The sequence below is a fragment of the Eublepharis macularius genome, chromosome 3 (genome assembly GCF_028583425.1).
Source record: "Eublepharis macularius isolate TG4126 chromosome 3, MPM_Emac_v1.0, whole genome shotgun sequence".
Classification (NCBI taxonomy): domain Eukaryota; kingdom Metazoa; phylum Chordata; class Lepidosauria; order Squamata; family Eublepharidae; genus Eublepharis; species Eublepharis macularius.
The window spans coordinates 87,429,656-87,445,586 of NC_072792.1; the positions used below are offsets into that span (position 1 = coordinate 87,429,656).

At 45.5% G+C, this 15,931-nt stretch overlaps 1 protein-coding gene across 1 annotated transcript in view; it reads right to left on the bottom strand.

Annotated features, from left to right (window-relative positions):
- Positions 1-15,931, bottom strand: part of LOC129325992 (amine oxidase [flavin-containing] B-like) — a 99,751-nt gene that overhangs the window by 9,917 nt on the left and 73,903 nt on the right. Inside the window, exons 6-10 of the mRNA XM_054974042.1 lie at positions 9,584-9,725; positions 6,913-7,062; positions 4,846-5,005; positions 3,216-3,312; positions 1,995-2,048 (exon numbers count right to left, since the gene is read on the bottom strand). Coding sequence (XP_054830017.1) covers positions 1,995-2,048; positions 3,216-3,312; positions 4,846-5,005; positions 6,913-7,062; positions 9,584-9,725 — 603 coding nt within the window. The remainder of the gene's footprint in view (positions 1-1,994; positions 2,049-3,215; positions 3,313-4,845; positions 5,006-6,912; positions 7,063-9,583; positions 9,726-15,931) is intronic.

The window sequence follows — 15,931 nt, forward strand, 5'->3', positions numbered from 1 at the left end:
CTTCAGTATGCTCCAAATCTTTACAGAGCCTACCAAAGTGATTTAGAAACCCAAATCCAAAGTGGCAATTTTGGGTTTTTCCAAAGTTTTTTCAGGTAAACCCGAAGTGAAAAACCCAAATATTTTTCGGGTGCACACCTCAGGGGGGGGGGGCTCCACATGGTCCAGCTCTGTCACCCTTCTCAGCCCACCAGCCTGCTCCATGTGCCCCAGAGTGGTCGCAGAGCAATGGAATGGGTCCCTCCCAATCTGGCAGCATTTGGGCATTTCCCCCAGCTCAGCTGGAAGAGCATGCAGATCTGCTTGGGCCTCATGGGGCTGCTCAGCTCTGTAAGGGCAGGTGGGCATGTGGCACCTGCTCACAGAGCATGCTGCTTAAGCCCCTAATGTTTTCTTACTTTTACCATTTTTATGCAAACTTAGGGGGTTGGTCCAGCGTATTACTGGATAAAAGTCACCCAGTGAGCTTCCACAACTAAGTGGTGATTTGAACCTAGGTCTCCCAGATCCTACTCTGAAACTCTAACCGCTACACTACTATGGCTTTTGAAGGGGGGCTGCAGCCTCTTGGGTGAGTCATTCAAGTCATGTGGTAGAAAGTTGCTTCCTGGCTGCTTCTGGGCCTCACCCCGATGAGTCTTCCCTCAAAAACAGTGCCAGAGAGACCATTTTTCAGATGTGTAGGAAGATAGGTCTTTTCTGTTCATGGATCCATTCTCCAGATTTAAGTATCTTCAGATCAGAGCAACTTGGCTATTAGTATATAGGATGATAATTTTGACATCACTTTAAACCACTTTCTATTTGATGTGTGCCTCCTGGGAAGTCAGTTACCAGTCAGGCACAGGCCTGGTTTAGATTGTGACCACAGCATGTGGGGAGAAGGAGTGTATGCTTTCCCCTGCACTGTTTTCCAAACCTGAAATGGCCCTAGTAAATCAGTACAGGTAATGTGTTACAATAGATAGATGCAAGTGTCCCCTACTGGGCAAATAGCAGTTCACCTGAGGCCATTTCAGGTTGGGAAAATAGCACGGGGAGAGGCCTCTTCTCTCATCCCCACACGAGAACTGAGATTACAGTGGGGAACCCCCACACAGAAACATGAAAAACTCTGGTTACCTGTGACATGAGACTTTCAGGTATATTGCCATGAAACTTCTCCTCATATACAATGAATAATGTTCCAACTAAATACTTTTGGCCTCCCAAATGAAAAATATTTATTGCCAGCTAAATGCTGATCTTTCAAAGCCAAATGGTATTTTCAGAGTCAGATAAATGTTTCACTTACAAATAATGTCCTTTTCTGGCACTCTGTTACAAATAACTCAAACATCCATTCATTTCACAGCAGCAGGAGCCACTCATGGGATGCAGATGTGCAGTACTATACACTGATACTAACTGTGAATTTATGGCACTTTATTAATGTATTGGACTTCATGTTACTGAAAAATGCTACATGATGCACACATCAAGTAATTGGCATATTTAAACAAATACTTTAAAAAGATTTTCTTGCCGCCAAATGAAACATAAGAGCCATCACTTCTGCAATTTCCAAGCTATCCTACTGAAGTAATTTGAAGTTCATAAAAAATATCCCATAGCATGAATGCAATTGAAAAAGCCATGCTAATGATCCTGTAATTGACTAATGCTACCTGCGGACTCATAATATTAATTTTATCATGTCTAGTAAGAGCTCAAAGGATATTTCTGCTAAAAAATTATGACTCTAAAAATGCCTTTTTCATTTCCCATCTCTATAGCGTGATCATAAAACCAACATTTGCTGGAATATGTGAGTAATTGAAAAAGGATTCTGCTCTTTCTACTCTGCATGAACAATATTCACAGATATATACCAAAAGTGAAACTCAAAACATCCTAGCCCAAAGCGTAATGGCATTATTTGTTTTTACTATCATATAGACATTGAAAAGACTAAAATCTCTGGGAGCTGAAACCAACTTATTTATTGTTCTTACCTTTCTTCTTTACTAAGGTGTGCTAATCTTCTACATTTCCGCGCAAGAATGAAACTAAAAACACACACACAAAAAACCCAAATTCATGAAGAGAAATATAAAAATTCACACAATTATTTATATTAACATATTTTCATTATTTTAAAAATGGAATATGCTGGTGTCAGTTTGATATGACAATGTCTCTTTCCTAACCCTTATAATGTCTGAAGGCAGCTTTCCATAATTCACAAAAGCACCAAAACAGAAAACATGACTGAGGTATTTTTTTCCTTCCATGCTTCTAGGGTAATGTGGAAAGAGAGATTGCATTTCCCAATCTAGAAATATGTGAACACACATATCGCACGTGGGACAACAATACAAAGAGTCCCTTCATTTCCACAGAAGTTTGGAAAGCAAGCATGTTTCAGTACTTCTGCATACCACATAAAGCCTCCTTGAAATTATAAATGAAAGAAAAACCTACACTAATCCATTAGAATAGATATACAGTTAAAATCAAATAGATTTAAAGTTAAATTTACTAGACTGAACTAAGATAAAACTACATTATCTGAATATACTGCCTTCTTCAGGGATAACTTCTTCACAGATAACTTTCTAAACAAAATAGGAAAGACAAAGCCATGTATCCAATCTCTGTTTCTGCAAGTAGAGTAGGGTGGTGGTGGTTTTCACTGATTCTCCCTGCCTTTGCAGATAGTCCACTTTCCTCCTTGTTCTGTGTATGAAGATTCTCTGACCCCCCTCCCCTCCCCAAGCAGAATTTTGGGGGCAGGCAGCAAAGCTACACCACTCTTAACTCATTACATTTACCTGACTTTATAATGAATGTGAGAAACTATGAACAGAAGATTTTTTTCAAACCTAGAGACATTCTCTGTATCAGCAAGCTTAAGATGGAAGCAGAGAATCCAGCACACACACACATGAGAATCTCCACTTTAAAAAAAAAAATGAGCCACTAGCTCACATGACTAAGAGGAAAATGTAAAGATCTGAAATCAGAGGTTTTGCAAGCTCAAATGAGGTGAGGGTGTGTTGCCTCATTGGATACAGTCTAATCTTTTATTGTGTTGTTCTTATATCGAAAGTCTTATCACAATATATGGTACATACTTCAGTCAAGAGACATAAGTTTCTCCCCACATTTCCCCACATTCTCCCCTTCCTCTTCCACAAGACCCAAAAGATGATTTTTTTTAAGAGTCTTCTTACCCTATTATGGCTGGAAAACTTCCATCAGGTTTGGTATCATCTAGTGTCAAACCAATTGCTGCATCTTCGTCTTCAATGATCATGGTACCACAGTAATCTGAATGAAAACGAAAAGTTACTCAAGATGATAGCAGTCGGTATTACAACATATGTGACAACAAGACTGATGTCCATCTCATGTTTTCTAACAATACCTCTCAGGTGACTTTATTAATAAGGGCACCAAAGGAATATTTATTGCATTGACTGAATGCAACAATTTGACCATTGCAACAAGAAAGTGGTAACACACGCATACATAAACAAAGCAAGCAGGATTTTCAGTAGCTGAAAAAGCTTTGCAAAAATAACGGATCCCAGACTCATCTGGGGGCCTGAGTTGTGGGCAATGCGGGTGGAGGTGAGCGGGGAAGTGGCACGGCAGCCGCCATGTTGTGGAGGGGCGGAGAGTGTCCAGGGGCCAGGTTACTCTGCCCAGGCACATCCGGCGCAGGACCCTGGTCGGATGGGTGGTCCCCGCCCCTCAGCACAGCCCTGCTGTGGGTGGGGGGGGAACTGAAGGATGGCAGTTAGCGGGGTCAATTGGGTGTACACCCCTTATTGTCCCTCTGCCACCTGGGAGTGAGCCCTTATTGGCAGGCCCCCTGAGCTGGGCCCGCCCCCTGGCCTCACTCCCTTACACCCACCTGGCATCCCACTGACTGTCATCCCATGGTTCCCCCACTCAGCAGGGGTCTGAGGGGGGCATGTGGGTCATCGGCTTGGCAGGCGGGTCAGCCGATGCTCAGATCTGTGCCCTATGTGTGCCTTTGCTCCCTGAGCTGTAATCTCAATAAAGTTGTGGCCTCTTTACCTCCAGCACTGTGTCCATGTGTTTCTTGTTGCCATGCCCCCTCCCCACTCTCCTCCCCCCAACTTAGCACTCGTCTGCAACACTTCTTTGCAGTTTTAGAAGCAGGCCAATCTGGAGATGCTTGGGATTGAACCTGGAATCTTACACAGCAAAGCAAGGGAGCTAAGCAGTGAAAGAATACAGGTCACTAAAGGCTTACCTCCCATGCCCAAGACAAAGCCACCCACCATCATCACATGTGAATCTTCAGAAAATTCTGATTTCAGATCTTTCCTTTCAGTCATGCAGCAAACTTTTAAAAAAAATAAAAACGGAGATTCTCAGGATGCCAGATTTTGTGTTTTGGTAGTAAGCCTGCCAACACAGACAATGTCCCTAGGTTGGTATAAAATCTTGCTTCTCTTAGTGCATTGCTATGTTTATCATAATAGTAAAGGGCATGCCAAAAGAAAAGAAAGCATTAATAAAACAGAGAACAAATGTACATTTTAGGGTAGCACTACATTGGTAGACTTGAGTTTTTGCCCATCTCTCTACATATTAAGACACTAAAATGTGTTTGCTTGTAGTAACATGTTCTGGATGCCACATCAATGAGGAGCAGCAGTGGGATTCAGACACTTTTGGACATGTACACAACAAACTTTAGGAAAAACAGCTGAACATATTTTAAACTCCTTTGAAAATGCTGATATTGTTCCAGAAATGGAATTATGAATTGCTGTAAACTGAAGCACATTACTCCCATTCCCTTGCATCTCAGTTCAAATGAAATACCTTTTTCCCTCCAGAAGGATTCCTTGTAGTACACTATACATTTGATGACTGATCCCATGGGAATACGGTTAATCAACTGATTTCTCAGTGAAGGCAAAGGTGGATTAAAGTGAATCTTCAAACCAAGAGCTGGGGGGATGGCACTAATAACATACTGGGCCTTAGAAAGAAAAACAAGAAAAATTGGCTCCATCGGTCAATGAAAACACTACAGTAGATTTTAAATTCTGTTTTATAGAAAATGCATTCTCACTTTATCTAAGATAACGACTTCCACAAATGGCAATACATTTCTCACTAATCTATGGTCAAAGCTATCACTATCTAAATATCAAAAATGGCTATCCACACTTTTCTAAATGGACAAAAAGCAAACCGTGGAAAAAGTTGTTGTGATAAATAGCACACAAAGCTAATATGTGTTAAATTTCACAAAGAATACATTTATTCTTCAACTTACTGCTCATTATAGTTCCAGAAGATAATGTCTTAATCTGTATCAAGTGTTCATATTTTGTAATGATTCAGTTTAAGGTATTGTATAATAAAACCTCATCCGTCAAGAATAATTTAAATTGGAATCAACTGGTCTTAAACCGGCCTGAGCATATGAGCATTAGGACAGCTCACTGTTGCACAAGTCCTATTCCAGCCATAGGACTTAGCCATGGTTAATTATAACGAAAAGAAGTTCATCAGCAAAAGTAGGCTCAGGGGGAATCAAGGCCACCACCATGCATTCTTATGATTCATGATTAACTAGCAATATCACATTGCAGAAGTTCTTAATATTATCAAACCATGTCCATATGAAATGCGGCTGACTTTGGCTACTTCTGCCTCTAAAATACCCTTAACATAACTGGTGAGGGTACTGGTTTGTTCTCTATCCCTGTTGCAGTCATTTATCACTGCACCACCTCACCAGCTGCCACCTATACAAGACACTAAAGAGAATTAAGTTGGTACACAAACAGGGCCTAATTTTTACATATCTAATCCAGTCCAAGAGCAATTAAAACAGTGCCATGCATTCCAAGCTGGGCTCTGAACCACACACATAACCAGTAGTGCTGAAATGTGTTGAAAAGGGGCAAAGAGCTACTGTAGCACAGTAGTTAAGTGGCTGGATTGCTAATCAGCACTGTCCTAGGGCCAAGCTACACATGACGAATGACACTTGAATGGCAAGTGTATTTCTCCCTGTTCGCTTGCCCTCCACTCAATCCACTTGCCGTTCAAGTGTCATTCGTCATGTGTAGCTTGGCCCCTAGTTTGACTCCCACTACTGCCATGAATTCTGCAGATGGCCTTGGGTTAGCCACTCCTCTCAGCCCCAGCTCCCCAGCTATATTGTGGAGATAATAACACTGACTTTGTTCTCTGCTTTGACTGTGGCACTGATCTGTCCAGAAGGGTGGTATTTAAGAACATTGATGTTATTATTATTTTCCTTCCCTTCAGATCACCTCCATATTCACAGTAGGACCCTAGACTACAGTGTTTATTGTTCTTATTACCTTGGTGGGTTGATGGGAAAACCATACAGACTGAAGCAGCCTGCACATGTTAGCTGTAAAATACGGGCACCTTAGCAGAGGTACCTACCTAACTTTTTGCCCAGTATAAAAATACATTTCTCTTTAACAATCAAAACACATTTGTATGTATTCTTTTTCTTCACCCCACAGTGCCTACAACATCTTGATGAGTGGTTTAGAATAGGTAATTGGCACAGGAAGAAAGAGTTACTCCTCCTCCCCTTTCTAAGGGCTGCTTTCCTCATAAAATTAGCAGTCCCGTATGCATGAAGTAAAAAATACCAAAAAATAGGCAGTAACACATCACATCCTGTTTACCTCTACATGCAGGACTGCAGCCACCAAAATCAGTGGAAATAATTTAAACAGTTAAATAAGAAAGCATAAAAATTATGACTTTTTGATGGTTTCAATACATTTTTAGGGTTAATTTAAAAAACAACATATAAATATATCCTTTGTATTATTTTTCCTCTACTTTGCAAAGACAATTGTTCCAGATATTAGGATTCTAACTATAATTCACCTCATATGTTTCATGGTCTAGTGTCTCCACCATGACATTTTCACCTGTCTGATCAATGCAGACTACAGGCTTCTCTAGTTTAACATGCTCTCCAAGGTATTCCATAATTTTCTCACAAATCTGGCCAGAACCTCCAACAAACTTCCGCTCCTGGAAGACAGAGAGAGAAAACAACTGTACCATAGGCAAATGTGGTGATGTGAAATAACATCCCTATGGAACTACAAAGTAATCCACTTTTAAAAATCCTTTAGCTCTAGTTAAATTATAGGTAACATACTATGAAAAGACTTCTGCATGCTATAAAATTCCTTTTATGTATTGCTTGAGAGTTCATAGGTAGCACACGCACTTTGCATATATCAAGGTCCCAGATTCCATTCGTTAAAGGATCTCAAATATCAAAGACAGGAGGTGAGATCCACCACAGAGCTTCTGTGTAATTAAGGATGTCCACCCACAAAATGTAACTGTTACAGGCAGCTCTCTTTGTCCATGGCAGCCCTAAATGCTCACTCCACTCCAGTTCTGCTGTTGGATGAGAGTGGACCCCAGAAATCAGACCTGGGAGGCATTCTGAACTACCATGGGAGAAGGGAGCCTTGGAAGTAGAGATGGGCATGATCAGAATCACGATGTGAAAAAAACCCAGATAATGGTGTTTGCACCATCAGGACTCAGCTAATTGGTTCCGTCCACGGTGACCGATCCAGCATTCGGGGGGGGGGCTTGATCAGGGGGGCCATCGTGATCTAATCGGAGAGCCAATAATCTATTCCCCTAGCAACGGAGCCAGGGGAATGCCTGAGCTGTGTTTGCCCTCCTTCTGTCACCCTAGAAAATCGAATGGAAGCCCAGCTTTCCTTGATTAGCAGGCTTCCTTCCAACCATGGAGCAGCAACCCGGGGAGGGAGGGGGAAGGGGGTGTTCTGAAGCCATGGGCACAAAGGTTTTTTGCTTTTTAAAAAAACGGGGCTTTGTAGGAGGAATGGGTATTTTTCTGTCTGTCACTCTCTGTTTTTAACCTACTTTTAAAACTGTATTTTGTGGGAAAACCTCATTCACGGTTCTGTGTGTGTGTTCAAAATATGCTTTTTGAAGACTGGCTGCTTGCTTTTAAAATCGGGTGGGGAGGAATGGAGGATTCTGTCCCTGCTTTTTTTAAAAAGCTGGCTGAAACATGTTGACGGGATGTCTCTCTCTATTTGGAGAGGCAGGGATAGATTCCCCCCCCCCTCTGCTCTAAGTGTGTGTGTGTGTGAGTGAATCAGGGCCGGATTGACGGGGGGGGGGCAGGGGGGTAGTCCCAGTGCCACCAAAGAGGGGGCGCCGGCTGCAGTTGCCAGCCCCAGGAGCATGCTTGGGGAAAGTTGAATGGAGCAGGCGGCCTCCCAGCCACCCGCGCTGCCTTTTGCCTTTCCCGCAGGACAAGGGGCAGTCGGCTTGCGGAAAAAGCAAAAGGCAGCGCAGGTGGCTGGGAGGCTGCCCACACTGTTCGTCTTTCCCCAGGACAAGGGGAGCGCGGGCAAGCCAGCTGCCCCTTGTCCTGGGGAAAGGCAAAAGGCAGCGCGGGTGGCTGGGAGGCTGCCCGTGCCATTCACCTTTCCCTAGGACAAGGGGCGTGCGGGCAAGCTGGCTGCCCCTTGTCCTGGGGAAAGGCAAAAGGCAGCGCGGGAGGATGGGAGGCTGCCTGCCCCGGCCACCCCTTGTCTTGCGGGGCAGGTGAATGGAGCGGGCAGCCTCTGAGCCACTCGCTCTGCCGCCAGCTCTGCAGAGCAACGGGACAGCTGGCTTGCTGTGTGTGGGGGGGGGGGCGACCCAGGAGCATGCGCGCACGCAAGAGCCTGACTACAGTTGCCCTGGGCACTGGCAACCGTAGATCTGGCCCTGGCGTGAATGTCCCCTCCCTGAGGGGAGGCGGCTCGTTGCCAGGTTAAAAACTTCCCCCCCTCTGCTCTAAGTGTGTGTGTGTGTGTGAACATCCCCTCCCTCCCTGAGGGGAGGTGGCTCATCGCCGCCTTCCCGTGCCCACCAGGCCTGGCAGCCGCTGTCACCAACCACCATTCCTATATTGCTGGAAACAGCGGGGCGCCTCCCGCTTTGGCCTCCCTGATTCCCGATTCTGGATTGGAAACGGGACTTGATCGGTTAGAATCGGTGACCTGGGTTCGGAGGCGGCCCGGATTCACGAACGGCTTGATCGGTATTTTGGGGGGGATCGTGCCCACCTCTACTTGGAAGTCACTTTGCAGGCAGAAGTCCTTGCACCCAAATAAACGCTATGCTGGTTGCTGTCCATGAGTTCCTGGAGAACTGCTGCCAGTGAGAACAAGCAACAACAACAACTATCTAAGGCTACTTCATATGGTCAAATCTGGTTTTGCAATGTATTCTGCTATAACTGATATTCTGAATCATTGACTCCCTAGATGTCAGAAGAACACCTTTAGGCTGTACACAGGAAAAGCATATTTGGGTTTCCTTCTCTCTTACCCTCATCCAATTTCTGTGCTATTGTAGTATCTCTACGTAAAGACTAATTAACTTACTCTCAGCTATTTAACACAAAGAAACATCACATTACATAAAACTTTCAAAGATTCACACCACATTTCCTCAGGACTGAGAAATTGTTGTCATAGTATCAGTATGGAGTTATGGCTTACTATACCTGGCCTCCATTAGTTGTTGAAAATATCCTGGTTGTCCCTCCACACTGCTTAACATACCACAGGAACCAGAGAGCAGACACCTCATGTGGCTCAGAAGTAACATCAACATTCACAAACAGAGTAGCAAACCGCTTGGCAGCACTGTATGGAAAGGCAGATTACAGATATGAAGTTTTTCTGAGACCAAAGAATCCTTCTTGGAAGATACAAAAACATCTGAAAAACTTAAATTAAATTCTGCAACACCTCCTACTATGTATTTAAGCTTCTCTGAATTCTCTTTGTGTTCTGAATTGGATAGTCCAAACGTCATGCTCCATTTCCCCCTACAGTGTACCCTGATAAAGACATAATAATTCAGGAATAGAGAGGAAACAAGAATAATGAGATTTAACAGAAGCTCCCATTAGAATAATTTCTGTCATGGTGGGAATGGTGGAAGAATCAGTCAGATAGGTGTGGCATCCTTTTGGTTGCCTTCTGCCCATTGTAAAGAAAGCAGAGAAAAATGAGTACATATGGAACCACAGAGATACTATGGTACATAGGTATAAAGGAACATTTTCACTTCTGGAGATATGCCTTCCACAGTTCTCTTTCAAATTAAATCCTGGCCGTCGTCACACGGGCATCTCTTCCGTTAAATTTACAGCATATAGCGTCCTACCTGTTATCGGCACAGTAACGTTTCTTTGGGTCACCTAACGGCTCTTCACGCCACCAGCTGTCCAAACCGAAGCACTCTGTTCTGTTCTCTCTAACCGCACAGAAGCAGCTCCCCCCCCCTTTTTAAAAATTATTCTGGCGTTTAATTCCGCTATAACGGAATAACAGCATATAAACATTCCGTTAGAGCAAAACATTACGACCCAACTTTGAAATTATATAAATAGCCCTTTGCCCGCAGAAAACTCCCTGTCTGGCGTGATCCCCATCGCTGATGACTCTGCCATGGCGATTGAGTCATTTTTACTTCAGCAGAAAGTTTGCATTGTGTTATGTCGTTATGGCGTTATAAAGACATAATAAAAAAAAAAAGGGGAGTCGCAGGAAGAAATGGATTCTGGGTTTGAAGGGAGGGCATAGGACATTGCGAGGCGAAGTACATCGAAGTGAGGCATTCACACTGAGGCACAAAATAGCGCGACTATCAAGCACAAAGCAGAAGAGAGAAAATCGCTACAGTGTTGGAATAAGGTGGGTGTTTGCCGGGAAATAGCGCCATTTTAGCGCTAAATAAAAGCCCGTGTGACGACGGCCCCTATATCCAGAAGGAGACTGTCCCAAGAAAAAGAAAAAAAGAGTTTTGCAAATAGATAAAGGAAGGCTTTAGATGATGAGAAGAAATGAGAAAACTAGAGGATGAGTACAGAGGGAACAGAGGCAAACAGTGCTAAGGCTGCCAACATGCCAAGAGAAAAATTTCCTGTCACTTCATTAGAGGCTTAACGTGTGGAAACTGGCAACTGAAGCTTTTCATGAGATGGAGGTAAATATCACCTAGCAAATAATACGCCACCAAGTGATTGTCTTTATGGAGTTCTTTGAGCATGTTAACATAGATAAAAGTACATAGATAAAATAGTTAACATAGATAAAAGTACATAGATAAAAGCTATCTGGTAGACATCATATACTTGGACTTCAAAAAGACTCTTGGCAAGGTACCTCACCAGATTCTCCTGAGTAAGCTTAGCAATTGTGGGATAAGAGGACCGGTCCTCTCATTGATTAAAAGTCGGTTAAATGGCATGAAGCAGAGAGTAGGAATAAATGGACACTTCTCAGCTATTTAATTTGTTCATAAATAATTTGGAATTGGGACTGAGCAATGTAGTAGCCAAGTTTGCAGATGACACCAAATTATTCACGCTAGTGAAAACCAAGGTGGGTTGTGAAGAGCTACAGGAGGATCTCTTTAAATTGGGTGAGTGAGCAACCATGGGGCAAATGAAGTTCAATGAGTATACGTGTAAGGTGAAGCATTTAATTATATGCTGATAGTGTCTGAACTGGTTAAGACCAAGACTGAAAGAGATCTTTGGGTTGTTTTGGGAAGTTCAATGAAAAGTTGATTCATTGCGTGGCAGTAGTGAAAAAGGCAAATTCCACACTAGAGATTATCAGCAAACTGGATATCAGTTGGCAGGCCCAATTTTTAAATTTTCAGAATTTATCGGATGTCTAGGGTGTTGCCTTTTTCTTTTTATTCCTACTCTCTCCTCTTTGCACACCTGTGTGAATTATCGGAGGGGCAACTGCATGTGAGCCATTTCATTTACGTAAATACTAACACAAAGCATGTTTAATACATTTGAAATCTAGGGGGAGCTGTAATGCATGACTACTGTTCACAGCTTACTGAATGCTTTTCTTGTATTTCTGCTGCCTCTTGTGCTTCCTCTCTGTCTGCAAATTACTACTTATATCCTGAATGTCTCTCTGCTGTGGGAAGGGCTACAATAAGTTAATGCTTTGTGCAAATCCTGCCCAACTCTGATAACATTTATAAATCTAATGAATCACAAGTAAAGATTACTAGTTTTCTTAGTACTTTCCTGGCAAATATTAGGATAATAGTATTTTGTCATCTAGTAAATAATTTCTGTATTGAAGGCAAGGTAATTAGAGGGGGTGTACGAAGGGGCAACCTGGGAGGAGGGACAAAATCAAAATGAGAAGGGTTCTTCATGCAATTTTAAATTGTTCTGTGTTGAATTCTTTACAGAAATCAACATCTTCCATTTGTTCAAAGCTGAAAGAGCATACTATGCTTAAGGCTGGAGTTGCCCTCTAGGAACTCTGACTTTTGATCTCTTGTTATGCATGTTTATGGCAGCTGAGTTATATTTCCAAATGTCAGATGCTGAGATAGCAACCCTACAATGTTATGCATTATTAATTACGTGTTTTTGCCATTTGTGACAAACTTGCTGTTAAACATCTTTTTGAGCTATCCTGCAAAATAAATGATAAAAATAACTAGAGGTGCGCTCATGAAAAAAAAAAGGGGAAATTCAGTTTGGTAATACCAAAGTGGGGAAAAAATGGTATTCCCCATACACCGAATTCATTCTCTAGTTCAGTTCTGTTAGTAGTCAGACACCCTCTTCACACTGAGAGGGCAGTTTATTGATGGACTATCGTAAACACCTTCCTCCTGTGCCATAAGTCCAAGGCACTGGCCCATAAATCCTGGCCCAAGGCAGAGTGCATACCAACTGGGCAGGAGCATAGAAAACTCCCAGAACATGAGTCAGAGGTGGTTGAAAGACCAACTGCCCCTCCATGCCCCGGAGAGAGACAGAGATAATGAGCGTTCCTGAGAAAACCCCTGTCTAACCTCATCAACACCTTCCTATACCTCCCCTCACCCATTTACCCTAATCAAAGCTATTTAGCAAACCTGGTAGCTTTCTCACCCAGAGCTTACCAGGTCATCAAGCAATATTTTCACTTTTAGTCTGCCTCATATAGGAACCATCAAACCTCTCCCCACTTATTGTTCTATTTCCAGACAAACTATTAAGCCATTGTTTTTGAGAGTAAAACATCAAGGTTGCCCAAGGAAATATTTTGCCCTATAATTGGGCTCCCCAGCCATCTGCTCTGTGTGTGTGTTGGGACCTGCCTTACACACTCAAATTTGTTTGGGCTTATTCTCTTCTTCATAAAATGCTGGTCATTTTGCTGCTGTCTTCTTGGACATCGGTAATTACTGCCCTCCCTAAACTGCTTTCAGGATGATTCACATCCTTCCCTTGACTAACCCGGGCTCTACAATGCTGATACTGTGCGTACTGGGGGTCCTCCATCTTCTGGAAATGCTTCTAAATGTTGGAGGACAAGGTGGGGGCCATGCTGCCCTGTAGCTGTGGGCACTCCAGAAGACACCTCCTGTGAGGTGCTCGGGCCAGACACACCATGTCTAGGCTGGGCAGAAGAAGATGGATGAGGGTGAAGGGACAGAGATGTGGGGGCACCACTTCCACAATCTCTTCCTCTTCCTCCACCATCCTCTTCTCTTGCCTCACCCTGAAAGGTCTGCTGCTGACCTCAGAGGAAACTAGGGAAGGCTTACCAACAGTGCCCCCCTCTGCCAGTTCCGCCAACATCCTCTGGATCTCTGGAATGAGCACTAGGGATGGAAAACTCATGTCCTCAAAGCCCACCCCAAAGGACTCCTCATGCAGCTCCTCCTCTTGTTGCTGGGTCTCAAGAGCTGGAAGAGGGGGAATCTCAGCAGCAGGCTCCTGTTCAGTGCCAGCTCCTGCCTCAGGCACCTTTGGTGGGGGTGGTGCTCCTGCAGCTGTTTCAGGAGAGGGCCTTGAGAACACTCTTGCTGTCACCAGAAGCCAGGCTGGTGAATGACAACTGCTGTCGTGCACAGGGCTGGGCACTGCAGGCAGGAGGCTCACTGGTACTGCAGGGCTGAACACAACAGGCAGGAGGTCAGTAGTCCAGAAGGCAGCAAACCAGGGTCAAGAAGTCAGGCTGAGTGTCAGGACCAATATGCCAGTCAGAGGGAGAAGAAGGCAGAAGGGTAGTCAAAAGGCAGGCCGGGGTCAAAGTCCAATCAAGCAGTAGAGCAAGGCACAAGGCAAGGCAAGAGCGTCCAGGCGTAGGGCTCTGGTAGCAGGGAGTGGCGAGCTGAGTTGCTTCCACGCTTGGTTTCCTCGGCGCCTCCCTTTTATGCTGTCCTAATGAGGAACAGCTGTTGCCTCTCTATAACAGCTCTGCTCGGTGCTGTGCCTGTAAATGGCCACTCCTTCGTCTCTCCAGCAGAGCTGTCTTATCTCTAAGCTTCCTCCTTTCAGCTGGCCCCAGGTGCTCGGGTTTCGCTTTTGCCCTGGGGGAGTCTTTGTCTCTTACAGCCTCTGTGGAGGTTTCTGGCTGTTCTTGCTGAATTCCCTCTGAAGCAGCAGCAGTGGTTTCTGACTGCTCTTCCTCTCCAATAGCTTCTGCAGGGGCTTCTGGTTCTAGAGAAGATCCTGCTGGCCCTTCCTGCTCATCTTCTGAGGAGGACTCTGAGGCAATAGGTAAGGTGGCCAGTTGAGGCTGGGGCTGACTCATGACACCTGCACTGGGGCAGGCCTCCCCAATGCAGAAGTGGGGAGACACACAGCCCTCCCCCTCCCTTTCACTCCTCTAGTTTTATCCCTCACCTTCTTCCCAGGGCCCCTCTCTGGTCTCCTGTCATTCATTTTTGTTCCCCATGGAACTGTCACAAATTAGTAACTAATGTGAGGTCCCCCCCACCCCACCCCCACGATCTGCCATCCTGGGCTCCCACTGGGGGGGATAGGGAGCTCCCTCCGCCTCAGACTAGACAGGGGCAGCAGTTACTGCACCGGCTTCTGCCTCCTGTCAGCTGACCTGAGAGACTTTGTCACACCCTCTCTCTGCACTTTGCTCTCAGCCAACTCCTCCTCCTCGGCATCATTGGGATTCTCCCTTTTATGCTCCCACCTCAGCCTGCTTCCTGCCCCCTCACCAATCCACCCCTGTGCTCTCCTTCTCCACCGCCCCGTGCCTTGTCCTCTCCCTGGCCATTGGTGCCTTCCCCCATCCATTCCCGTGCCCCTCCTGTGTCCACCCTTCCTGTCACCACCTCCCTCTTCTCCCGTCTCCGGCCAATCCCTTCCCAGGCAGGCCAGCCCTGACTGGACTCGTCACACTGGGGAACCCTCCCAGCCATCCGTTCCCCAATCAGGGCCCTGGCTGCCAGGTGTTCCCGCCCCCCTTCCTGCGCCGGCGGCCGGGCCCACCCTCACCCCGGCATGGGCCACGCCTGGCCATCCACCATTGCCCCAGCGGGCCACCGGATTGGCTGCGGTCTCTCCTCGCCCCGCCCCCCTCCGCCGCCGGCTCCACCAGCAGCAACAGCACTGGGAGCTGTGCCCCCGGGAGCACCAGCGTAGGCTGTGGTGATGGTGGTGGTGGCCACAGCCACGGCAGCGCGGTGCCCGGCATCCCCGCAACCTCCTCCAGCCTTCGCCGTGCCTGGACGCCTCTTCGCCACCTCGCTCTCTGGCGGCTCCATTGCCCTTCCCCCCCAGCCCTCCAGTGAGTGGGGGGTCCTTCATGGGGGCTGGCGTCGGCGGGGCTGCCGTGGGGGGTGGGGTAGGGCCCGGCAGGGCCCAGTCCGGGGCAGGAAGGTCCTGCTCCGGACAACTAACTTTATTAAACAGTTCTCAAACTGCCCAAAGTACCTAGCCAAAAATGAGAATGTCTTTCAAAACTTACCCACCTACTCTGAACGTTTGCTTTTTGTGGGTCTAAACCTGGAGATAGGCACATACATCTCTTTTTAAAAGACTCTTTTTGGTATGTAGTGGCACTACACT